At 44.2% G+C, this 24,932-nt stretch overlaps 2 protein-coding genes across 4 annotated transcripts in view; one reads left to right on the plus strand and one right to left on the minus strand.

The window, feature by feature from the left end:
• NME7 (NME/NM23 family member 7) overlaps positions 1–2,044 on the minus strand; it is a 225,237-nt gene extending 223,193 nt beyond the window's left edge. For both annotated transcript variants that reach the window (XM_075589425.1, XM_075589424.1), the window contains exon 1: positions 1,896–2,044. In XM_075589425.1, coding sequence (XP_075445540.1) covers positions 1,896–1,898 — 3 coding nt within the window. In that variant the 5' untranslated portion in view covers positions 1,899–2,044. The remainder of the gene's footprint in view (positions 1–1,895) is intronic.
• On the plus strand, positions 2,032–24,810 carry BLZF1 (basic leucine zipper nuclear factor 1). Of its 2 annotated transcripts, none has more exons than XM_075589422.1 (7): positions 2,032–2,172; positions 3,456–3,540; positions 5,867–6,297; positions 7,525–7,724; positions 9,583–9,711; positions 20,925–21,144; positions 24,135–24,810. In XM_075589422.1, exons 2-7 carry the CDS (start codon positions 3,513–3,515, stop codon positions 24,318–24,320), a joined length of 1,194 nt encoding a protein of 397 aa, XP_075445537.1. In that variant the 5' UTR covers positions 2,032–2,172; positions 3,456–3,512; the 3' UTR covers positions 24,321–24,810. The 2 variants fall into 2 exon arrangements, with proteins under 2 accessions (XP_075445537.1, XP_075445536.1); XM_075589421.1 differs by having other exon boundaries at positions 2,071–2,229.
• The last annotated feature ends 122 nt before the right edge of the window (positions 24,811–24,932 follow it).

Raw genomic sequence — 24,932 nt, forward strand, 5'->3', positions numbered from 1 at the left:
AATAAATGCCTCTGAAGTCCTGAAGTGTTTGATCAAGAGCCTCGTCTAAGGCCAGGTCCATGGTGCCTTCGCCCGTGCGGAGGCGCGCGCGGCCGTGATGTCACCGGCTTGAAGCGGGTGCGTTTTTTGGCCATGGTACGCACACCGTCAGTGGGCGTGTCTAGGGGCGGGCCAGTGACGTCATGGAGCTGGTTCGCCCTCATTGGGCGAACCGCTCACGTGTCCGGCCTGTCGCGCCAAGAAATCAGTTTGAACTGATTTCTTGCGCAATGCGTGCCCTCTTCCGCTTCTGCACGCCCGCACGCCACATGGACGCGAACACTGCCTTAAGGCAGTCTGTTCGCTCCGTCCGCACGGTCTGCGGTACCATGGCCCCAGCCTAATGCGTGTCTGAAGAGACATTGTACTCTCGTCCCAAACAATGATCTCGCAGTCTTGCAAACCTTTTCGCTTCTCCTGTATGTTTGCTAAATGTTGCAAATTGGATTTCTCAGAGAGACCAAGATTAAGTGGTACCTTGAGAGTTGTGTGATGGGAACATGTAATTTGCGATGTCATCAGTTGTCATTGCTGATGTCATTTGTGAATTGTATGCAAACATAAGACAAAAATCTGCTTATTGATCTCAGGAACCCTCATGTAAAATTTGGGTACCATATCTTAAGAGGTATCCAAATGCATAGAGAACAGACAACAACTTTCCAAAATGTATAGTGGAGATGACACACATTAGTGGTGTGGCTATTATGTCCTACTTTCCTTCTTCTCAAAGTAACAAACTCTTGCTTTTCTGCTAAATAAACTAATTGTCAATAATAGAGAGAAAGAACTCAGCTAGTTAGCACTCTAAATAAACTAAACTACTCGATATCATTAATGAACACGCAATCCCAGCAAGCTCTAACCCCAGAACCCACCACATCATATATATTTGTGTCAAAAGGAGTGCTACTGAGCGTGGACAAATGTATACAACAAAAGACAGAAATACCCAAAGCTACATCCAATGTGACAAAATACAGTTAAATACTTCAATGTTAGTATTCTCATCATGAGTAAGGGTCATTTAGTTAAACCCTTTGGCCAAAGCGTTATAAGCCTGCAGCCACTTCACGGCATGACCAGTATGGCCATGTGACAAGTCCACTGAGCCCATTCTCCTTCCACAGCAGAGGTAAATGAGAATTTTCACAGGTAGTGTTAGGACCTGCATACTGGTCATGCAGTGACGTGGCTGCAGGCTTATAACGCTTTGGCCAAAGAGTTTAACTAAATGATCCTTCTCATGACTATACCAACATTGAAGTATTTAACTATGTATTTTGTGACATAAGATGTAGTATTGGGTATTTCTGTCTTTTATTTAATATCATAACTGCTGCATAACAGTATATATTAAAGCAGTGATGCGTGAGATTTTCTGGGGGGTGAGGGGAGCGCGGCGCTTAAACGGGCCCTGCGTTCTTCACCAAAGCATTTAAATTAAATCCCAGGGGACCGCTCGAGGCCTATGCAAGTTCCCTTACCTTGTCTCAGACGGCTTCGGACGGACGGCGCGTTGCCAGGGAAGCGCAGTGTCAAATGACGTCATGGGCCATGTGATGTCGCACATGACCACGCGGCGTCATCTGATGTGCTAAAAATAAATGGGCTTTTCACTGCTCCCTAGAAACTCCCATCTTTTATAATCATGCATCAGACACCAATAGCCAATACCTTCTCCTTGTTATTGTCATTTTTAGGATTTCCATCTTATGGATAGATGGCTGCACCTGGCTCCACCTGCACCTCTGGGTTTCCATAGCAATAGAACCAACACAATATCAACATCCGAATATAATAATATACTCATGGATGTCTTTATATAGCATGTTCCCCTGCCTGTTACAGCTCACCATGTTGTGATGTCAGATGTGCTCTGCAGTGAGTCTCCGCTGCGCACCCTCTTCTGTGCTGTCACCTGCACCGACGCCAGCAGTTGCCCGGTGTCTCCCTGGTAACCGCATGCACCGGAAGTCAGCGCAGCATGCGCGTCACAGTGACACGCAACCTCTCCCTTCCTGTCGCTGCTTCCGGATCTGACGTTTTTTTGACAACAAGACATCATGCATTTCCTGCCAGAGGGAGCGCCGGGAAAACAAGCTCTTGACGTGGACGGATTGTAGTTTCGAGGTAATTATCTTGGGGTGTCTTCATTTCTATCAAGGAGGAGGATCCGATCACTGAGATGTAAGTGCTGGTGATGGGTAATATAGGCATCTTGTGTATAGTGAGCGGTGCAAAATGAAACTTCTGTGGCAGCGGTTAGTAATCTTTTTGTTCTGCGCCCACCACCCAGAAAGGTATTTGTCACCTTTGGTACCCCCATCTCTTAAGATTTTGGTCTCCCCACCCCTCTCATTCTTCTGAGACGTGGGTTTCTTCTCCCTCCCCCCCCCCCTCTTCCCCTTCCCTCCCCCCCCTCTTCCCCTTCCCTCCCCCCCCTCTTCCCCTTCCCTCCCCCCCCTCTTCCCCTTCCCTCCCCCCCTCTTCCCCTCCCCCCCCCTCTTCCCCTCCCCCCCCCTCTTCCCCTCCCCCCCCTCCCCCCCCCTCTTCCCCTCCCCCCCCCTCTTCCCCTCCCCCCCCTCTTCCCCTCCCCCCCTCCCCCCCCTCTTCCCCTCCCCCCCTCCCCCCCCTCTTCCCCTCCCCCCCCTCTTCCCCTCCCCCCCCTCTTCCCCTCCCCCCCCTCTTCCCCTCCCCCCCCTCTTCCCCTTCCCTCCCCTCTTCCCCTTCCCTCCCCTCTTCCCCTTCCCTCCCCTCTTCCCCTTCCCTCCCCTCTTCCCCTCCCCTCTTCCCCTTCCCTTCCCTCCCCTCTTCCCCTTCCCTTCCCTCCCCTCTTCCCCTTCCCTTCCCTCCCCTCTTCCCCTTCCCTCCCCCCCCCCTCTTCCCCTTCCCTCCCCCCCCCTCTTCCCCTTCCCTCCCCCCCCCTCTTCCCCTTCCCTCCCTCCCCCCCCCTCTTCCCCTTCCCTCCCCCCCCCCTCTTCCCCTTCCCTCCCCCCCCCCTCTTCCCCTTCCCTCCCCCCCTTCCCTCCCCCCCCTCTTCCCCTTCCCTCCCCCCCCCTCTTCCCCTTCCCTCCCCCCCTTCCCTCCCCCCCCTCTTCCCCTTCCCTCCTATTCATCTAAGATTTGGGTTTTGCCCCCATCCTATCACTTCAACTACATTTTGACCCCCCCCCTCAACCTACCCTTCTAAGATGTGGGTACCCCTCACTTCAGCCCCCCCCCCATTCTTCTAAAATCTGTGTCTTAATTAAAAATGTTTTGTTTGAGTACACAGTTACTATACATATATTTATCATATTCAAAGTGTATTTTACTGGTTGAACGGAGAGACAGTAAAATTAATATACAGTAGGAAGGTGGCAAAAAAAACCTTGTGATTTGACCAATTAATTAGAAGTTATTGATTATTACAGAGTGAAATCTGTCAACATCCATCTGTAACCGTAGTCCTCTAAACAGATGCATCAGAAATGGCATCTTTAAGAGAGACCATGAAAAGTAAGTATAACATTACTATTTATGATTTCTGAAGTTCAACTAAATACACGCTGTATTAAAAATAGTTTAATGAGGATGATCATGTTAAGTACATATGTATGGTCTGCCCAGACATGTAATAAAAATGTAATTTGTTCTCTGAGAAAAAGAAATCCCTCTTGAAAGCACTCAGTGTATATTAAAATAGTTTAATGAATAATCATTTCAAAATAATGAAATTGGTAGGATAGAATCTATGGCCAATTGGTGAACAAAGTACAAAAATACATACAAAATTTAATTTAACCACGCATGGTTACCATGTATCCCTAGCTCGTCCATATAGGTGTGGCACATATAAAGCTATACATTCAGCTTGGTCCAAGTATAGATCGTCTAATATAGTGCAAGTCAATGACTGTGGACTGGGATAGTAAGTGTGTATGAAACCTGTGTTCGTAGAAAGCTTGGATGTTCAAATTAGTATACTATAACAGTAAATCACATGCTCCATTAGTTAGTACCAAGATATATAGTAAGTATTATATCCTAATAATAAGTTCAAATGTGAGTAATGAACGTCCAGCAAGGTCCTGTTGGTAATGTCTATCTAGTAGCCACACAAAATGTGTATACAAGCCTAGAGGCACGAATCGAGTTCGTATCCAGTTATAGCCTTCTACTAATAATTAGTCTAAAGTGTAGTAACAAAGATGCAGCAAAGTAGCTTTAATCAGTAATACCTGGCATAGGCATAGAAGTCATTGTACTTGTATGGTAACTAAAGTGCAACACTGTAACTTAGCACTAGACATAATGGTAATAGTGCTGAGAATGTGAAAGTTAGGCCTCGTCCAGGCTCTTCGCTTGCGTGCTGAGGCGCAGGGAAAGCGGGTGCTTTCCCTGGCCTTGCGGTTGCTTGCCCTGCGCGCCGTGAGGGGGCGGGCTGGGGGCGGTCCAGTGGCGTCACGGAGCTGGTTCGCCCTCACTGGGCGAACCGCTCACGTGACCGGCCTGTCGCGCCGGCACGCGAGGGAATTTTAAAATCTGCTAAGACCTGCGCTTCCACACGCTTGCGGAAGCGTAGGCGAGCCCCTACTAAAGCCGCTCTAATTGCGGCTGTAGGGGCTCAGTGCTGAGCGGGAGCGCGCTTCAGCAAGCAAGCAGTTAACATGGCCGAGGCCTAACTGACTGCCTACCGTAGTATAATAGCTGCAGTGCAACAATATAGCTTCACATAATAATAATAGCAAGCATAGGCATGCCTTTAATTGTGCTGAGTGTATGTAAATAGCCCTCTGTTAGTATATGCAGATAGAGAACCCTGCAAGGAAAATCTCCTGCTCACATGAACATAATCGACGGGTGCAGCTTAAAACTAGGTGATCTAAAATTAGACCCCTCAGTCAAATAATGGCTTTTACACTACTTCCCTACTTGCACCTGTGTCCCCCCCACACATGCCCTCCTAATCTGAAGCAAGAGTGCTATCCCCATCTTTCCCCTTTCCCTACATTTAGTAATCTGTTCTCTCACAGGGAATGAAACATTAAAGATACTGTATACTGCTGCTCAGATTCTAGAGCCTGAAGAAGGGCCGGCAAGCCCAAAACATTACAAGCTCTGATACTGTGATAGTAGCCTGTGAGATCCCCTGCTCTTGAAAGGACTTTGGATTGATGATGATTGTTACACACAATTCAAATGTAAAACCTACTTTTTTTTTTTCTCTCTCCCTTTTTGAAATATCTTACTTTTTTTGTGTCTGATTGCAATATGCGTTTTTGTATTTCCAATAATTATTTTTGGTTATATGAACCTTTGCTTTTTGCCTTATGTTACTATTTTTCAGATATACATAATGTAACATTTCCACTTTAACATGTCCTACAACGACAAACACATAACTGGATCACAAATATAAGATGCGAATCTCAGTTGACTAAATTTAACGTTGGTTGAACTTGCATCTTGGTTTTTTTTTTAACCTCCTACAGTGGTTTCCAATCTTTTTTTTGGTTAAGGAACCCTACCTGAAATTCTGAGGACCCCCAACCATCTCTAATAGCAACTCTGTGAGAACATGCATTGTAAATTCGTCTGTATTTGATACAATTTTCAAATGACCAGAAAATGGCAGGGAACCCTTTAGAGATGCTGGGGAACCCAAGGCTTCCTAAGAACCCTGGTTGAAAAACACTGTCCTGTGTAACTGCATATACTGTAATACAGCTTTTGTTGGGTGTTAATACATAACTAAGGAGAAATACTGCAGTAAATTGTGTGATTATAAGATAAATAACATGTTAACATGATTTTCATCATTGTCTCTTGCAATTAATTGTAGCAATGCCAGTCTCCGCACCTATACGTGGAACTGGAGATGGAATGGAAACAGAGGTACTTTTGAATTCCTTAGAGGTAAAGACACCGCACACCAAATTAACTAAAAGCCCGAAACCGAAAACCGTGGCAGCGTCGCCATCATTAAGCCCTGGTGTTCTCCAGCTTGGAAGAATCCAAAACGACAAAGCAGTTGAAATTGAAGCAGTCCGAATTCTGGTACCAAAAGCCGCAATAACGCACAGAGTTCCGGCTAAAATTTCCAAACATTTTGAATCCAATGGACACCATAAAGTAGAGGCATCCGATGGCGTAACTGATCCCTGGAAACAACTTTCTGAATTGAAAAACACGGTAGAAAAATTGAAGAATTCCGAGAAGAGATTGTTGCAAGATAAAGAAGGTCTTTCTAACCAGATCAAAGTCCAGACCGAGGTAAGCTACTCCGCATGGAATTAAAGCGAACAAGCTGTTTTATTAAAGGAACTTACAAGAATTTGACTTGTTTTAAAAATTGTAGAAACATTTTGTTTGTTTGTATCTGTATTCAGTGCCACAGTATTTTTTTTTTTTTTTCATTTAAAACCATCAAAATTAGGCACCTGTGGTTTTGCTAACATTCAGATTGAATTAGTTGCTCCACATTGGTATTTGGGATTTCTACTAGTCAGCCACACCAGCATTACTTTGGAGTAAATCAGAACAGTGAATTAGTTAGCCAATATACCAACATGATCGTAGTATTGCAATATTGATATTTTTATTGCGATCTGCCAGCCATGGGACGGTTGGCAACATACAGTTCAAGCTGCCCATGGAAAAATGCGTTTTTTAAGTTATGTAATGGAAATAAACGCGCAAGATAAAAAAATGTACCTGAACTTCTGCATAGGGCGCAAAGTTCACCTTTCCTGTCTTGCCTTCAAATTCTTTATGGACCAGCTACCTGAACAAGCTCCTCACCCCTTCCACATGCAGCACCTATCACCTGAGATCAGACTCCAAAAGACTATTCATGGTCCCAAGGCTCAACAAAGTATCCGGCCGCTCCTCCTTCTCATACCGTGCACCCCAAAACTGGAACAACCAACCGGGAGACTCTTACATCCACTACCAGTTTAAGTTCTTTCAAATCTAAGGCTGTCACACATTTTAATCTGGTCTGTTTAAACTGTTTCATACGCCCATAATATATATTATCTTTAACTGTGCACGCAATGTCTTGTATATAATGTATACCCTGCTCATTTATGTAACTGTATTTGTAAACATGTATTATTTGTCTTAACTCTGTGCCCAGGACATACTTGAAAACGAGAGGTAACTCTCAATGTATTACTTCCTGGTAAAATATTTTATAAATAATTGTCCAAAGTATGGACAATCGCCTGTGTAACCCCTACATCTCCCACATCAACTGTGTGACCCCTACATACTCCCGTCCCCAAACCTGCCTGGACCTTGCACTTAGCCTCCCTCACCCCCACCCTCCCTATAACAACCACCATCACCTTCATCCTCACTGTCCTGGGACGCCCGTCTCCTATCCATAGGATGCGCTGAGAAGGTCCAAGCACTTTATAATCGACACTATTTGAAGTAACACTCTTTGGATGTTTAGTACTGCCTTTAACTTCTTGTGCATTTCCTTATCCATTTAAGGTTAATAGGGAGCTGAAAAAATTGCTTGTGGCATCTGTTGGTGATGATCTGCAGTATCACTTTGAACGTACAGCTCGAGAGAAGAACCAGCTTATTTTAGAGAATGAGGCATTAGGGCGGAATACAGCCCAACTCTCAGAACAGCTAGAGCGGATGTCTATACAGTGTGATGTGTGGCGCAGTAAGTTCTTAGCGAGCAGGTAAGTCCTTCTGTAAATGCCAATGCTCTCATTTAAGATGCAATCCCACATAGTCGGACAGTTGAATTGTTTTTAGGGGCTTCTGAATGGAGAAGTTTCTCAATCCAAGAGTTTTCTTTACCTTTGTCCCACCCTGTCCGTTTTTGAGAACCAATACAGTGGCTCAATGAGTAAAGGCACTGACTCTGAAAACAATGACTGGTTCAATTCCCAGTGTCGACTCCTTGTGATCTTGGGCGAGTCACTTTATCTCCCTGTGCCTCAGGCACCAAAACCATAGATTGTAAGCTCCACGGGGCAGGGACTGTCTGTAAGAATCCTGTGCTGTATATACACATACTGTGCTGTAATTGTGAAGCGCTTTGAGTCCCATTAGGAGAAAAGTGCTATGTGAAATAGTTATTAAAATTGAGGGGAGGGGCCCTGAACATGCTAACATCACACACAATGGGTATCTAGAATAAACCCTCCCAAGTCTAGCATAAAACATTTATTTTTTTTCAATTCAAAATAATTACAGGAGGGACGTGGGACTTGAACCCTTTAAGAACATACAAAGGAATATCTAGAAGCCTATCTGAGACATGAGAACAGGAAACAAAATATTCTCTTTGGGCTAATTATAAGGATAGCAGTTTAACTCCATTTAGTTAAAAAAAAAAAAAAATGGGTACAGTAAATACATTAATTTGAAATTTTAACAGCAAGAAAAAGTTCCAAGTAAGAGTAGAGGGTAAATGAGCACACATCATGAATTTTGCTGTGTTTTGGATATTGTTTGTTTCTGTTCATTCTTCCTCTTTTACATATTATTGGACTCAATCCTTGTTACTCTTACGTGCAATCTTTTGAGTAGTTCATTATATTTGTGCTGCAATGTTATACAAACACGTGTATTGTGATATTTGCATTACTGCACCTGCCTCAATTAAAACAAAAATGCTTACAGTTGTCCGATTTAGGTAAAAAATGGATTATCCATTCGAAACACCTTTTGAGGTAGCAATTGCCCTAAGTCCCAGAACAAAATATATATATAATTATAATGTTTTATTCTATACCCCATCTAACGGGCAGTTCGTCCTAGGATCAAAGTGTGCTAATGGCAGGGACATATCTAAGGTGGTCAATTGCCACCCTCTATTACTAAAACCTGACACAGTATAAGTCAAAGGAACGCAAACCTTTGCTACCGCGCCCCCCTGCCTTGGAGCTGCTTCAAATCACGCTGTGGGGGTCATATAACGCCATTTGACATCGCATGACCCCGCGGCGTCAAATGACGCCGCGTTGCCATGGTGACGTGTCACACAGCCGTCTGAATCGCGGTAAGTTGAGAGTTGCGGATGCCTCACGCGATCCCCCGGCATTTAATTTAAATGCCTTGGGGAAGAGCGCAAGTCCTCTGCAACCGCCGGGCCCCCCCCCCCCGGGGGACGTGCCCCCCAGTTTAAGCACCTTTTGGTATAAGTAACCCTATATGTCTCTTGATAAGAACAGGGAGGAATTAGGGTAAAGACAACACTTTATTCCATTCAGAGGTCCCTAAGAAATACAATTTATAATTAACAAACAAAATTTAGAGGTGCAACCCACCCCACCCCCTTGACACAATAAACACCAAATGACCTTGAAATTAAGCTAAATATAATGTCCTTTTAAAGGAGAAATCCAAGCTGTTTTGTTAGTGTGTTTTCTTCACTTTTCATATTATAATATTTGACGTAGCTTATTTATCATGTTAGTATAGGTAATTCGTTGGAGGGTGGTGAGTTTAACCTCTAAGCAGTATCTGGTCTGCATAAGGTTGTGTTATCTTGAAACGACTGTATAAACCTAATTATACTCTTTGTTTCAGAGTAATGGCAGACGAATTAACCAATTTAAGGACAAATCTGCAGCGCCAAAATAGAGACGCCCAAAGTGCCCTTCAGGATTTGTTAAGTGAAAGGGATAAGTTTTGCCACGAAATGTCTGCAACTCAAAAGTAAGGTTTTCACATTCGAAATCCCTGTTTTAAAGCATGTGTATACATACAGGCATACCCCGCTTTAAGGACACTCACTTTAAGTACACTCGCGAGTAAGTACATGTCGCCCAATAGGCAAATGGCAGCTCACGCATGCGCCTGTCAGCACATCCTGAACAGCAATACCAGCTCCCTACCTGTTCCGAAGCTGTGTGCAAGCGGGAAGACTATAGAGCCTGTTACAAATGTGTTATTTACATCAGTTATGCACGTATATGACGATTGCAGTACAGTACATGCATTAATAAGTGAAAAAAAGGTACTGCTTCACTTTAAGTACATTTTCGCTTTACATACATGCTCCGGTCCCATTGCGTATGTTAATGCGGGGTATGCCTGTACATCTCTATTTAGATATGTACATTTTATGTATAGACAGACACATCTATTACACAATACTAGTTGAAGAATGCACTTCAAGCAACAGCCCCTTCTTTATATCTATGTGCCTTAGTTGGAGGTTCCTCTTGTCGTCTGGGAATTTCTATTTCCTGTTATCTGAGATGTTTTGGGTCAGTATGTGTTACACAAAAATGACAAATTTGGCTGCAGGGTAACAGTAGACATTAGCAACTGTGAGTCCTGTTTCAGCTTCCTAAAGGCCGCTGAAGCTAGCCTGATGCCACGGCCATATTTTGTCCACCGGGCAACTATTCTTGCCTGGTGGACATAAACTGATCTCCGGATCCCCAATGTTTGGGCACCAGGGATCAGCTCTGAGGGACCCCCTGATTCCCGTAATATAACCACTGTCTCCCCAAATAAATAACATTGAGCAGCGCAGACTGCTGCTTTTAATTAAAAAAAAAAAAAAAAATCTTCCCACACATTTTTTGTAAAATATGACATGGGAAGGGATACAGAATTTAAAATAAGTGGGATGGTTAATAAAGCGACAAGCATAACATTTATGCAACCCGCAATAAATAATATAGTTAATATATCAGTTCTATCAGTAGTTTCAGCGTTCTAGGACTTATGTATTTCAGCTATATATACTTTGGTACAGAAACAGAGGTGGTCGGGCCCACAATTAAGTTATGTAAAATCCAGTTCTCCCTCAGCTCTGTTAGCTATAAGCTTAGAGAATTTTTTTATGTATGTATTGATCAAAGAGATGGGCCGGTAGCTCTTACAGTCTACCGGGTCCTTTCCAGGTTTATGGATCAGAGAGATAGACGCCTGAAGCATCTGTGCTGGGAACGAGGCTCCTAGCAATACCGAATTAAAGAGTTTCAGCATATGCGGGGCTAGAATTTTCACATATTTTTTGTAGTAGAGGTTTGAGAAGCCACCTGGTCCGGGCGCCTTGGCTGGCTTAAGGGACTTTACAACTTCCGTTAACTCTTCTAAAGAGAAGTCTTTCTGTAACGCCTCTCTCTCTCCTCTGCCCAGTGTTGGCAATTTCGCCTCTTTCAAAAATTCTCGGACATTGTCCCTCGTTCTCTGATTGTGTATGACCTTACCTCCATTGTAGAGCGTTTAATAGTAGTTTTTAAATTCCTCTAAGATCCGCTTGGGATTCGAGGTAAGTTTCCCCCCCCTGCGTGCGAATAGATTGAATGTGGTAGTTTGGTATTTTGTTTCTGAGTTTATTAGCTAAGAGGGTGTCCGGCTTGTTCGCCTTCTCAAAAAACCTGCGCTTAGTCCAGCTCATCTCCTTTTCAGCCTGGTGAAGCCAATCGTATATTTAACTGTCATTTGGTATCTAAAATTTGTTTAAGGGCAGAGTCATTTTTGGAGCTTTTATGCGTTGCTGTGAGGGATGCCAATTTCTCCTGCAGCTCTTTGATCTGGCTCTCTTGCTCTCTTTTGCGTCTACGGCTAGCCACATAAGAGATCCCCTGAGGGTAGCCTTATGGGCCTCCCACAAAGTGGCGTGTGATGACACACTACCCTCGTTCTCTGTGAAATATTCCTTGATCTTGTCTGCGACCACTCTCTCAATTTTTGGAATTTTTAACAACAGCTCATTTAGTCTCCAGCCCGCACCCGGCCTGTCTAGTAAGTTTAGTGTGCACCGCAGCTCTATAGGTGCGTGGTCTGACCACGAAATGTCGTGTATTCCCAAATGGGAGACCACTGGAACCAGTCTATTGGACACAAGGAAGTAATCTATCCAACTATAGCGGTTATGGGGGTGGGAGTAAAAAGAGTAGTCTTTGATCTGTGGGTGTTGCTCCCTCCAGATATCGACTAGCTGGCAGTCTCGTAGTCCTTGGGTAATGTTTAGTACGTCCTGTCTGAGGGGGGGATTCGGTGCTGTGCAACGGTCAAGCTTGGGGTTTAACGTCCTGTTCAGGTCCCCTGCCACAATCATAGTTCCCTTTGCCTCCTTCTGCAGTTTCCGGAAGAAAAGGGAAAAAAATTCTAAGGCCGGCTCGCATGGTGCATATATTGATGCAAGTGTAAGGGACTAGCCCTGTACGGATCCTACGTGAATAAGGAATCTGCCCTCTGCGTCCACTACCTTCTTTTCTAGCTCAAACGATATTCTGTTGTGGATTGCAATGGCCACCCCTCTCTTTTTTTCTTTTGCTGATGCTAGGTGTACTGTGCTAAAGTCCTTGTCTAAAAATTTGGGATAGCTAGCTTTGGAAAACTGGGTCTCTTGTAGAAAGAGAATGTCAACTTTGTGTCGTTTGTAATCTTTAAGGGCCAACTTACGTTTTGCGGGGCTATTGAAGCCTTTAACATTATGGGAAATGCACCTGATCTCTTTATTAATTTTGCTTAACTCGAGTCTTCTCTCTATCGGTGCGTTTCCGGGCTGTTCTGCTCTGCAGCGGCGGTGCGCTGCTCATGGCTCCGACTTCTCCAATTTCACCGTCTCCTGCCTTGGTCGCACACGGGAGGGGGTGCGGGGTGGCGGGGTGTGACACAGAAGGAAGGTCCATGAGGGAACACAAACAGAAAAACATCACATAAGTACATGCTCAAAAATAACAATATGTCCTCGGCTCCAGGACCTCCCCGACCTGTAGCCAAGTCCAGCGCCTTTGGGGTGGCGGTTCTCGAGGCCTCCAGACCACGACCCCCATTTACCCCCCAAAGGACTTTAACGGGTTCCAGGGGGACCCACCTCCCCTGGCCCCGCTTTCAGCACATGCCGTCCCCGGGGCGTGAAGCTCCCTCACCACCCCGTGCCCGCGCTCTCTCGATACCCCACTTAACCCTTTCAAACATACAACCCTAACTATAGTTGCCCTAACTTGCCTGTATGAGCTCTAACCTAGACCTCTACCTGAACTCTCCATGCCCCTATAGCGTGCTTCAACCTTGCCTACCTTCTGCCCCTTTCACCTCATACCTATGTGCGCTTATTTCCTCTACCCCCGTGCCCCCCTGTAGGCCCCCTTCTTTTATCCTTCTCCCCCTTCCTCCTCGCCTCCTCTGTCGCTTCTCTTCCTCCCCTCTTCCTCAGCCTCTCCCCTCTCAAGCCTGTCCTGTCTTCCTCACTACTCCGCCTCCCTCCTCTGGAGCGGCCCGCTATCTATCCCTACCCCACCCATGACCCCCCGGTCTTCTAAATGTCCCCTTCTTCTGCCGCTGCTTTCCCTACGTCCGGCATCTGGTTTGGCTCCTGAGTGGGGCTTTCCATTCTCGGCTGACGCTCGCCGGAGCGCCTCCACCCGTTTGTGACGTCAGCTGCCCCAACCAAGATGGCGTCACTCTTTTCGGCTCCATGTGATGCCGACTTCCGGTTTCCGGCAGCCGCCATTTTGGATTGTCCGCTGCCTCGAGGAGGATGGAGGGCGCTCTCTCCTCCCGCCGTTTTACCTCTTCCTGCTTCTGCGCCTCACGCTGGATCTCGAGCGCCATTTCTTCCGCCATCTTCTCGCGACCTCCAGGACCGGATTCAAAGGTGAGTTTCCCACTTCTCTTTAGGAGCTGTCGCCGAGCCCTGCAAATTTATGGGGGGTCTTCGGGATTCGTCCGGAGGCTTCCACTTTCTCCCTTTCACCGGGGCATTACAGGGGCCATGTTTTCCCAAGCGGGAAGATCCCACAGCTCCACAGGCAGGCAACTTTTTCGTGAATTAACTGATCAACTTTTAACAGTGTATTAGCCATTATCGAGGCTATTGTAGTCGTTCACCTTTTGCTCCCCTTGGCCTTTGGTGAGCCAGCTCCTCCACTCCATTCGGGCTCCAGTGTGTCTGCCTCTTCCTCTGCCCTTACAGGGGCCCCCTTCAGGCCCAGCTTGGCTAGGAACTCCGGCCCCTCTGCAGGATCTTTCATCGTGATGGACCTCCCGTTCCGCGCCACCAGCAACCCACACGGGAAGGTCCATTGATACCGCACGTTCTGCTCGACTTTAGTGACCGGCAGCAGGCTGCGGCGCCTCAGTAGTGTTACGGGGGACAAATCCTGAAAGATGAGCATTTTATTGTTTTCAAATTCGACAAATGGCAGGGTCCTTGTTTGGCGTAAGACTGCCTCCCTGGTGGTGTAAAAATGCAGCCGGATAACAATGTCCCGCGGCTGTTCGTGTTGAACTGGTCGGGAGCAGAGGGCTCTATGGCAACGATCCATGGCCAGAGCCTCCTTGCCGCAGTCCGACAGCAGGGATTCCAGCCAGCGCGCAATGAACTCCTCGCAGTCTCCCACCTCCTCGGGGACCACCCTTATCCGGATATTATTCCGCCTTTCGCGGTTCTCCGCATCTTCTTGCCGCTCCTTCAGTTCATCTATCTGCCTCTGTAAGTCGCCTGTCTTTTTCTCCGTTTTTTTCCCTGCTTTGATAGTGAGATCAACTTTATTTTCCAGGTCGTCTGTTCTGGTCCCCAGCTTCACTTCATCTCTTTTGACCTCCTTAATTTCCGCCTGCAGTAGGGATTTTAGGTAATTATAAAGTCTTTCAAAGTCGCAGCGCCGTACTGGGAGAAGGGATTGACTGCTTATTCCCTCCTCGTCCCCCTCTTGTTCCGTGTCGGTATCTGGATTTGAAGCCGGTGCCATTTCTCCTGCTCTTTCACTCGCGCCTGCTCCTCAAGTATGCCCTGACATTGGCCAGCTTTTGCTTTTTTTGGCTTGCTGGTTTCTTCGGGGCCATCCTGGGATGTTTATGCAGTGATATCTAGAGGTTATGTGTAGAATCTGTGGGTTTTGGGGTATTTTTAATGTTATCTTCATTGAGCGCGGGACGGAGCTATGCACTTATGCCTCCGTACCCTTGTCCGTTGCGCATGCGCCTCCCTTAGGGAGGATTTTGTTCCTATAAAGTATACCTAGTTTGGCATAGGTTTTGGATGTCGGGGTATCAATGTGCAACACAAATGTTAAATGGGAGTCAAACCATATGCCCAGATATTTAAAACTAGTGACAGGGGCTGGTTGGTTCTGATCTGTAGTTCCGTCATTGGTAACTTTAGAAATTGAGCCTTGGTCCCAAATACCATTGTTACAGTCTTGTCAGTGTTTAAAAACTGTTTGTTTTGGGAAATCCAGTTTTCAAGTCTCGGAAAATACGATTTAAGTACGTGTCTAAGGTTAGAGGGGCTAGGGCTGTGTGCATATAAGATTGTCATCCGCATACATGTGTATTGAAGCTCCCTTACAAGCTGTAGGTAGATCATTAATGAAGACTGAAAAGAGTAGGGGCCCCGGAACAGAGCCTTGTGGGAGACCACAGATGATATCTCAGGGTTTGATGTTAGCGCCAGAGATGGGAACATGTTGGGATCTAGCCAATAAGAGTGAAACCAGGGACGTGTTCCCTAATCCCAGAACACTGGAGCTTGTTAAACAAAACATGATCAACAGTATCAAAAGCCTTTGCAAAATCTAGGAATATTGCACCAGTGAGTTGTCCCCAGTTCCATTCCACACTGGATCCCATTGCAAACTTTTAAGAGGGTAATTGCCAGATTGGAGTTGGCTAAGGAAACTTGTCTTGGTATAGTAATCGCTTAATTGGGAGTGGACACATTTTTCCATGACTTTGGATAGTATTGGGAGAAGAGAGATTGGCCTGTAGTTTGAGACAGTATTTTTGTCCCCACTTTTGAAGATTGGGACAACTCTGGCAGTTTTCCAGGTCTTAGAGATAGAGTTGATTATGGAAGCAAGCGGTCTGGCAATGGCTGGGACACTTGAGTCTTGGGAACTTTGATTGCAGTAGGTCAGGCCCATATTGGCTACTTTGTTATAATTTGATGAGCGCTTGTGTAATCTCTTCAGATATTGGAACAAATTGGCCACAATTTTCAATGTTGGGAGAGGGTGGGCCTATAGGTGTTTTCCCAGATTGAGCTTCATGTTTGTAGTTCAGGTTGCGCTTTGCTAATAGGGAAGTAGCACAACCCACAAAGTATTCATTGAATGCGTTTGCAATGTCAGTGGGATTTGTCAGAGTAGTATCATCCTTTTTTGATAGTAGATGGTTGTTGATGGCTAGATGGCTGGAATATATTTTTGGTGACCTTCCAGAGGTTTGCAGAGTTTGATGAAGATTGTCAGAGTAGTTTTGGGCATTTGCGTGTCTTGTTTGCCTTCTGCATGTATTCCGCAGACATCTGTAGTTGCTAAGATCCTTTGTAGTGTCAGTTATTTTGTAGCTTTTCCACAAGGCACACCTAAAATAGTAAAGCGCAATAAGGTTGGTTGTAACCCACGGAAGGTTGGCCCTCCTGTACTCTTATTCTGCGTAGCGGAGCATGGGTGTCGCATACTTTTTAAAAACTGTAAATAAGCGCAGAATCTGGGTCAGGTTTCAAGTTGATTCTGTACCAAAGGCAGTTGGTAAGATCAGAAAGAAACTGTTGTGAGTTAAAGTTTCTAAATGTTCTAGTGAGTAGAACTTTAGGGCTTGATTTTGGACATCTAGGACATTTTGGTCATGGCTTTTTTTCGGCTGCAGAGGTGAGGAGTAGTGAAGCTGCGGCCACTTGGCCGCGGCATACCGGCTGCAGCCAAATGTTCCATTCCGTGATTTGGGTGGTCGGATTTTCCTTACACAGTACACTATTGCATGGTCACTGGAAATGCCAGGTAGGATACCAGTGGATTGGATTCTGTTGGGATTAGAGGAGAGAATCCAGTCTAGCAAGGAATGGTTGTGAGATTTTAGTTTTGTGCGTGTGGGTTGGGAAATTAGTTGGGTTAGGGTTTAGTGACTTGGGTTGCGTCTGGATCTTGTTGTTTTTTAGGATCAAGCCAATTGAAGTTAAAATCCAACAACTAACAGTTCACTCTTCCTGTTTTTAGAGAGGAAATTGAGCCAAGAAACAGGGTGCTATCAGTCAGGGATTGTAGTGGGGCTTTGGGAGGGCGGTAGATGCCAACAATAAGACTGGGCTTGGAGAAGGGGAGGCAAATTTTGCTAACTAGGATTTCAAAGAGGGTGTGCTTAGGGGGGGCGCCATGTTGCAGCGAAAGTTGTAAAGTGTCTTCAATATAAAGTAACACCCTCCCCCTATCTTTCCTTAAAATGGAGTATCCCTGAATGGCGATGGATGCATTGAGAGTTTTAGGAATCTGTGAGAATGATGTCTTTGGGTTTATGCAAAAGATACCATGCCCTCTATTCATCCAGTTTGGGCAACGGATATTTATATGGATGACAACCATTTTTGGAATTTGAAAGGGGCATTCTCAGGGGTATGGGACTGAGTTGAAAAGTGAGGGCCTGGGTTCAGTTCAATATCCCCTGCTAAAGAGAGTAACCGTATAAATATAAATTTGAGTACTTGTTTGCAGGCTGTAAGATTGCAGTGTTTGCCAGTAGAATGAGTTGTGGTTGGTGTACTGGTTTTCAGAGTTATCCACCAACATTCAGTAGATAATGCAAGGCTTTTGAGTAGTCCAGACAGAGTATATGATGATATTGGGTGTTGGCAACGAGGGAGGCGTTTGTATTGGAAAGTGAGATTAACATTTACATGAAGCCATAGTAAAGAACAGAAATGAGGCAAGTAACCGGTTCATTATCACAAAGAATAACAAAAAGAACGATTCCTGCGCTCCTACCAATTAGGCTAAAATAAAATAATAATCTCATAGCCAAAGCATTCATAAGCCTTCATGCCACGACAAGGCATAACCGTATGCAGGTACCTACACTGAATATATGTAATAATTGTCCCTGTATAATTTTCCTATTGGTGCAGGTATAATACACCCCAGTGTCAGTCTGGACATCACCCTCTATTGAAGAGTAGGTGAATGTATAAGGCTGATGAAAAGAAATATGTGTAAGTTTTATTATATTCACACCAGGAAATTTGTGCACCCACCGTTTTACCTCTATAGTAAGGTAACTATGATACTGGCTTTGGCCAGGTTTTAATTGCACTACTCGCATAAGCTTGTGCTTTATTTAACCCCTTCAGGGCTTTCACACATTTTTTTTTTTCACCGGTCCATGGGACAATTATTACATATATTCAGTGTAGGTACCTGCATACGGTTATGCCTTGTCGTGGCATGCAGGCTTATGAATGCTTTGGGCAAAGGGTTTAACAAAATAACCCCTTTTCATGAGATCATTATTTTATTTTAGCCTAATTGGTATGAGCGCAGGAATCGTTCTTTTTGATTTTTTTTTATATGTAAGGCCAATCTTTTTACCAGCAGCAAACTTCTATAGGGAGGAGCGCGGTATTATGTACAGTTTCTCATTATCACAAAGGTAAGTAACTTTGTATGATGCTGTGGAAAGTGCAGTTAGTGTGTGCGTTGAGCAGACCACAGATGTGAGCCTTTTGCCAACCAGTGAAAGCATGCTTAATTTGGTAGTGCTAGGGTCTGTTAAGGCAAGATTGCGCAAAGTGTAGGGCACAATTTTTTCCAGGGCGGAGGGGGCGCGGCGGTTACAGAGGCTCTGTGCTCTTCCCCAAGGCATTTAAATTAAATGCCGGGTGAATCGCGTGAGGCCTCTGCAACTTCCCTTACCTTGTCTTCAGCAAAGTGGCAACAAATGACGTCGTGGAGGCGCGAGCAGGGAGGCGGCGCAGCGGGGAAAGTTTTGCAGAGCGATTTGGGGGATAAGAGGGGAAATTGTGTGCAGATAAGTGTTGGGAGAGACTACAGTAACTAAAAGTGTGAGGGGGTTAGTTGTGCATGCTAATAGGTGTAGAACAATAGTGTTGTCGAATGAGCTCACCATTTGGTACCTACTGTAGTGATATCCTTGTGTATATGAATTTGCAGAAGGATCCAGCCAGTCCAACTACATTCTAACTACACATTCACTTAAAGATTCTTACTTTAAGATACTATGCTACTCCCTGCTATGCTTCCCTTGACTGCTTTGAAATGTACACATCTAAACAGTCACTTGACCTCCCCACCCCCCCAAATACATGTTTCGGTTACATTAGGGATGACGAGAATAAAACTTGTAATGTAAAATCATGCAACATTAAAACATAATTTTCCAGTGACATGTTCTTGCATGATTAGACCTCAACAGAAATATGTATCATATTTAGCACCAAAAGTACCACTCCCAACCATGTCTTCTGGGTTTTTAGTTTAGTTTTTTCCATATTACCAACCACATCTTGAGCTAAAATAGCATGCATATAATTTAGGGGAGCTACTGTTTTAGAATATGTGCAGAAAATAAATCAAGTGGGCGGAATTGCTACTTGAACTGTAGTCTGACAAAGCCCAGGAAAGAAACAGATGCTTCCATATCTCAGCTTATTGTCTTTTATGGCCCTTCTGATTACTTCTTTCAAAGTTCATTTTTAAGAGGTGATCCTGAAATCTAAAGCCCTGTACCTTGTACAATTTTAGAACTTGATATCTTCTTGCCGCGCTATTCTAATAAAGTTTTACAGACATAGCATAATAAACTGTTTTATTTGCAGGTTGCAAACACACAACGTTAGGGATCTCCCTTTCAGGTGCAATATTTACATAAATCTGTGACAAAGTGAATAAACTTATATACCCCTGTTCCTGGAATTATCTAGATGGAATGCGATAAAATCAAAAACCTTTATCCTAGTTGTACAATTTTATATCAATCTAATTATGTGCCTGTCTTATACATCCTTGACGATGTAATCATTTTACTTGTTCATTCATAGAACAGTACAGTATGTGGAATCTGAGGCTGAACCCACTACTAATTTTTTTAAATTCAATTCTATTTAAGTTAAGTAATGGACCGTAAAATGGGCAACAAAAAAGACAAATTGTATTGTATGTCTTTATTTATATAGCACAGACGACAGAGAAGCCCAATGCTACATCCAACATGACAGAAATACACAGTAAAATACTTATATATTCTCTTGAAATAGGGTAATTTAGTTTAACCCTTTGGCCAAAGCGTTGTAAGCTTGTGAGCCCCGACAAGGCAGACACCTGTTCGCAAGGCCTAACGCTACCAGATAAAATACTAATATACCTCTATTAGGATTAAAATTCTCATTTACCTCTATTAGGAGGGAGAAAGACCACAGTGGGTCTATATCCAGCAGATTGAAAGGACTTGCAAACTAGGGAAGTGGGGAGGGGCGGGCTTAAAACCTGGGAAGGAGGAGCCACTAACCTCCAACAGCTGAAACAGCTGAGAATAGGTTAACAGAACACAGAACCCCAGCTGTTTCAGCTGTTGGAGGTTAGTGGCTCCTCCTTCCCAGATTTTAAGCCTGCCCCTCCCCAATAGGGGCACACAATAGCAGTGTGGTAATTAGAGATGTGTAAACTTGCCCAAGTTCACTTCGCCGTTTCTATTGAACTTTTAGAAAAAAATATAGGTTTTTTTTGATAGATATATATATATATATATATATATATATATATATATATATATATATATATATATATATATATATATATATATATATATTAAAAAAAATCTATATTTAGATATATATAGATCTATATATATCCTAATTGGTTCTGTCAAAGGTTGAAGCGAAATTCGTCCTTTCCAATGAAAGTTTGAGGTTCGTCAGAAACCCACATCTTAGGGTAGATTCTTCTAGGTCTCTCCCATATTTCAAGCGGTGGAGAATTTAACTAGGTGAACTTCTTGTCATTTTTTTTTTTTTTTTTAAAGTTACATTTTTCAAACTTCAGTGGGTCAGTTTTGCAAAGTTCACAAACCTAAGCGTAATGTTGGCGTATATCTAGTACTAATATTGTGATGCTGTATAATAGTTTTATAGAAATTATTTGAAATTGACCGTTTTTTTATTTTTGTTTCTACAGAGTGCTAGAAGAGCTTCTTGTTTCTCTGCAGTGGGGAAGACAACAAACCTACTACCCTAGCGCACAACCTCACAGTACTACAGAGCTGGTCGTGGCAAATCATAAATTAGCAACAGCCGTGAAATCTCACCTTCTTGGGAACACTGGCTCAGATAGCCCCAAACAGACTCCACAGCCAGTAGAATTTTGCAGTACTCCTGCAGAAAAAATGGCAGAAAGGGTAAATCGTATTTGACCATCCTTTTTATTATAATACCATAGAGGTTTTTAGTGTGTATCCATGTAAAATAGTTAAAGAAAAGTATGTATATATGTCTATCAAGTCCAACATTTTGCTAGATTCTAACTGGGTTAGATATTCATATCCTATTTATATGGTTCCCATCTTTTCTTATATCTACCTACTATATCTCCAGAAGCCATAAATTCTACATTTTCACAGCCTTTACCGTAAACAATTCTTTCCTGTTTTTATTGTTGAATTAAGGAACAAAAAGCATAGAAACACAACTCGGGTACTTATTTTCTGGGAAAAAGAGTTGTAGGGTATTCTACAATATATCTTTCCACACACAAAAAATAGTTTTCATTTACAACACTGTTTCACACATATATATATATATAGATGTAAGTATGTATGTATATGCAAAATGTTTGGGGAGCGTAAGTGTGCTTCCGTCTGCGGGAGCCAGCTGGAAGGGAGAACGTGCTGTTCATGGTGTCCAAGATACCTTGCACTGTCCCCCTCCATAGATTTGTAATGCTTGGAGCCTTCTAATTATAGCAGTGATCACACGGAAACATTTGCTTCTTACTAGATCTTGACGCATTACCATGAGTTTGGTTTAAAATTGTCCAGGAGGTTTCAGAGGGAGTTTGCTCCGTTGCTTCAGAGTAAAATAGAGCGCACCTTTCTGTCTAAGGCTGGGTCTGTGGTGAACGCACGCTCATGGCCGTGCACGTGACGTCACCCGCGTTTTTAGCTGCAGTGATTTGTGGCCTGGATAGGTGCGACGGGGAGGCGTGTCGGGGGGCGTAGCTGTGACGTCACGGAGCTTGTTCGCCCTCACTCCTCCGCACGGTCTCGCCGACCATGGCCGCGCGTATAGTGCCCGCGACGGCTAACGTCGGCCGTCGCCGCTAGTGAAAGTTATATTTTGCTTTGCGGCGGCGTTGCAGGCTTACTGGCATTTCATTGGTTCAGGGGCTGTCACATGAGGCGACAGCCCTTGAAAAATCAAATATTGCCAGCTACCAAAATTCGCGTCGCATTGTCGCCGTCGCGCTTACTATAAGCGCACGCGGCGGCCGCAATGCATTTGTTTTTGGGCGACGTCGCCCGTTGCGGGCACTACACGTGAGGCCTAAGGCTCATCTCACTCTGCAGTCGTTAACTTGCACACATCCGGTTTCAATTAGCAACAGGAACTTTTAACACAAACAAGTTACCTGCAAAGTTATGATCAGGTCCAGGGGTGCGAAAAACTGGGGGCGCGAAATTGTCTGCGGCGGGCACAAGGTTAACAGAGGCCCCGCGCTCTTCCCGAAGGCACTTAAATTAAATGCCGGGGAAGCGGCGAAGGCCTCTGTAACCTAAACTGCTCTTACCTTGGCTCAGACTGCTTCTGGATGGCAACGCGGCATCATGTGACATCATGTTACCATGGCAATGTGATGTCGTGACGTTATAATGCCCAGAACGCCGGAGCTTAGGTATGGGGTGGACTCGTGGAGAGGGGGACAGCCAGTGGGGGGGGGGGGGGGGCAGGGAAAAAAGATTGCGCTCCCCTGATCTAGTCAACATTTGTTAAGATGTTTTAATGTAAAAATTCATATGACAAATCTTCGATGTACCTTTCTTTAGAAACACAAAGTACTTGAAATTCTGCTTTGTTGCAATAAACTGTATACAAAATAAAAACAAAAACTCTCAGCCAAACGTCTGCCCCATGTATAAACTATGTAGGCAATTACATGCAAAATATCCATTGTGATCAATTCTCTGGGGTACATAAAAACAGTTGCTACTAAGCACTACATCAGTGTTTCCCAACCGGGGTTCCGTGAAAAGAACCAAAAGGGTGCAGCGGGATTTCCCAGAGTAGGGAGAGAGCAGGGCAGTTTCCTCAATCCTGATTGGCTGCATTACCCAGCAGCAGCCAATCAGGAGGAGGTCTCGGGAGCCTGTGGAGTGTGGCCAAGCAGAGGAGGAGGAAATGTTATAGGCGTAGAGGTGGGGCTGTGTGTGTGTTTGTATTTGTTCTTGTCTGTGTTTTCTTTGACTGTCCTATTTTTTTGTGTGTGTTTTCTGTGACATTCTGCCCCTCTGACCCCTCTAACCCCTGTGACTCTCCTGCCACAGTCTCTCTGTCCTTGTGCTTTCTGTGGCCCTGTCCTGTTGTGGGGGTGCCTCACTAACTGAGCACTGTGGCTTGGGGTGCCCCGAGAGAAAAAAGGTTGAAAAACACTGCACTACATTTCCAATGCTTTCTGCATTCATGGCATTTAAAGATTCAGTACACTACTAACACAGTATCTGTTCTATACAACTGGAATCTTATCCGTAAATACCTACTTAAAGCATTGCTCCCGGAGACCCCTTGCTTCAGTCCTGTAATTATTTATTCACTGATAGAGCCACGTGTACTGAAGCAGGGATATCGCTAATACCTGGCCTGTTGGTGGCCATTAAGGGCTGAAGTTGGCCACCCCTTCTCTATTGTGTCTAATTGTCCACTTAATTCTCAGGAAACAAAAGGTGGAACAGCAGCCTGTGACACACACACACACACACACACACACACACACACACACACACACAAATGTGTATGCATTTTGAAACTTAATGACTTACAAATGTGTTTGAAAACATCTGGAAAAGGTAACTTCTAATTTGAACGAGTGAAGGGCTGAAGGAGCGGAGCCGTACGTACGTAAAGGCACTGACTGAAAACAATGACACTGAGTTTGAAGCAAGGGAACCTGGCTCCTTGTGACCTTGGGCGGGACTTTATCTCCCTGTGCCTCCGGCACCAAAATCATAAATTGTAAGCTCATCTGGCCAGGAACTGTCTCTAAAAATCCTGTCGTTCCGCACTCTAAATTGAAATTGTGAAGCACCTTGCGTTCCATTGGGAGAAAAGCGCTATATGAAATGTTGTTGTTGATATTAACAACAATAAATAATAATAATGTGTTTGTTTATTTTAGGTGTTGAGAGCACTGGATCCAATAACTTATACCGAAGGATCATCTGATCTTCAGTTTTTAGAGTCCTCATCCTCGTCCTTTCTAGCTGCAAAGAAAAATATTGGACGCTTTCACCCATACACCAGATATGAAAATATAACTTTCAATTGCTGCAATCGGTGCACTGGAGAATTGGTAGCCCTGTAAGATTATTTACGTTACCAATCTTATTTCAGTGTTTGGAGTGATGAGACTGTACATGCCAATCTTCATTTAAATACAAGAGCAATTATTTTGAAACTCAAAAGATCTAGACATGGTAAAAGCGTTTTCGCTCTTTTGTTTTAGTAGAACATCTGACAGTTCACACCATTAAATAAAATGTTTCAAAATGACCTTCAAAAAGTAAAAAGCATATTGTTTTAGAAGCGTTTTCCAAAGATGTTTTTATTCTTGCTTTTCGTTGTGTATAACTTTATTGGTAATTCATGGTTCTGTTACAACAGATCAAGGTCATTCCTAGACAAACTGTAAACCGTTTACAATAGTACAATACTCGAATCCACGAGGAGGCTCGTTCATTCCGTTCTTCGACTTTCCTTTTTGTATTTGATCTTATGTTCTAGTGTTTTGGAAGAACAAAGGTTGCATCGTCTTTATCCACAAAAGTCACAGATTTATTAAAAGATTTATCCCATTTTGCTTTTCTATCAGTTGCTTTCTATTTAACTTTCGCACTCTGACACATTTTAAATTATTGAAGGAGTAGCTCAGTGGTAATGTCGCTGTCTTTGAAGTGGATGAATGTGGTTTGAGTCC

The sequence above is a fragment of the Ascaphus truei genome, chromosome 3, assembly GCF_040206685.1.
Source record: "Ascaphus truei isolate aAscTru1 chromosome 3, aAscTru1.hap1, whole genome shotgun sequence".
Classification (NCBI taxonomy): domain Eukaryota; kingdom Metazoa; phylum Chordata; class Amphibia; order Anura; family Ascaphidae; genus Ascaphus; species Ascaphus truei.

Coding starts and splice junctions, on each gene's coding strand:
- BLZF1 (XM_075589422.1), top strand. CDS start 3,513: ATGGCATCTTTAAGAGAGACCATGAAAA. Junction 9,712..20,924: donor GAAATGTCTGCAACTCAAAA/GTAAGGTTTTCA, acceptor TTGTTTCTACAG/AGTGCTAGAAGAGCTTCTTG. Junction 21,145..24,134: donor CAGAAAAAATGGCAGAAAGG/GTAAATCGTATT, acceptor TGTTTATTTTAG/GTGTTGAGAGCACTGGATCC.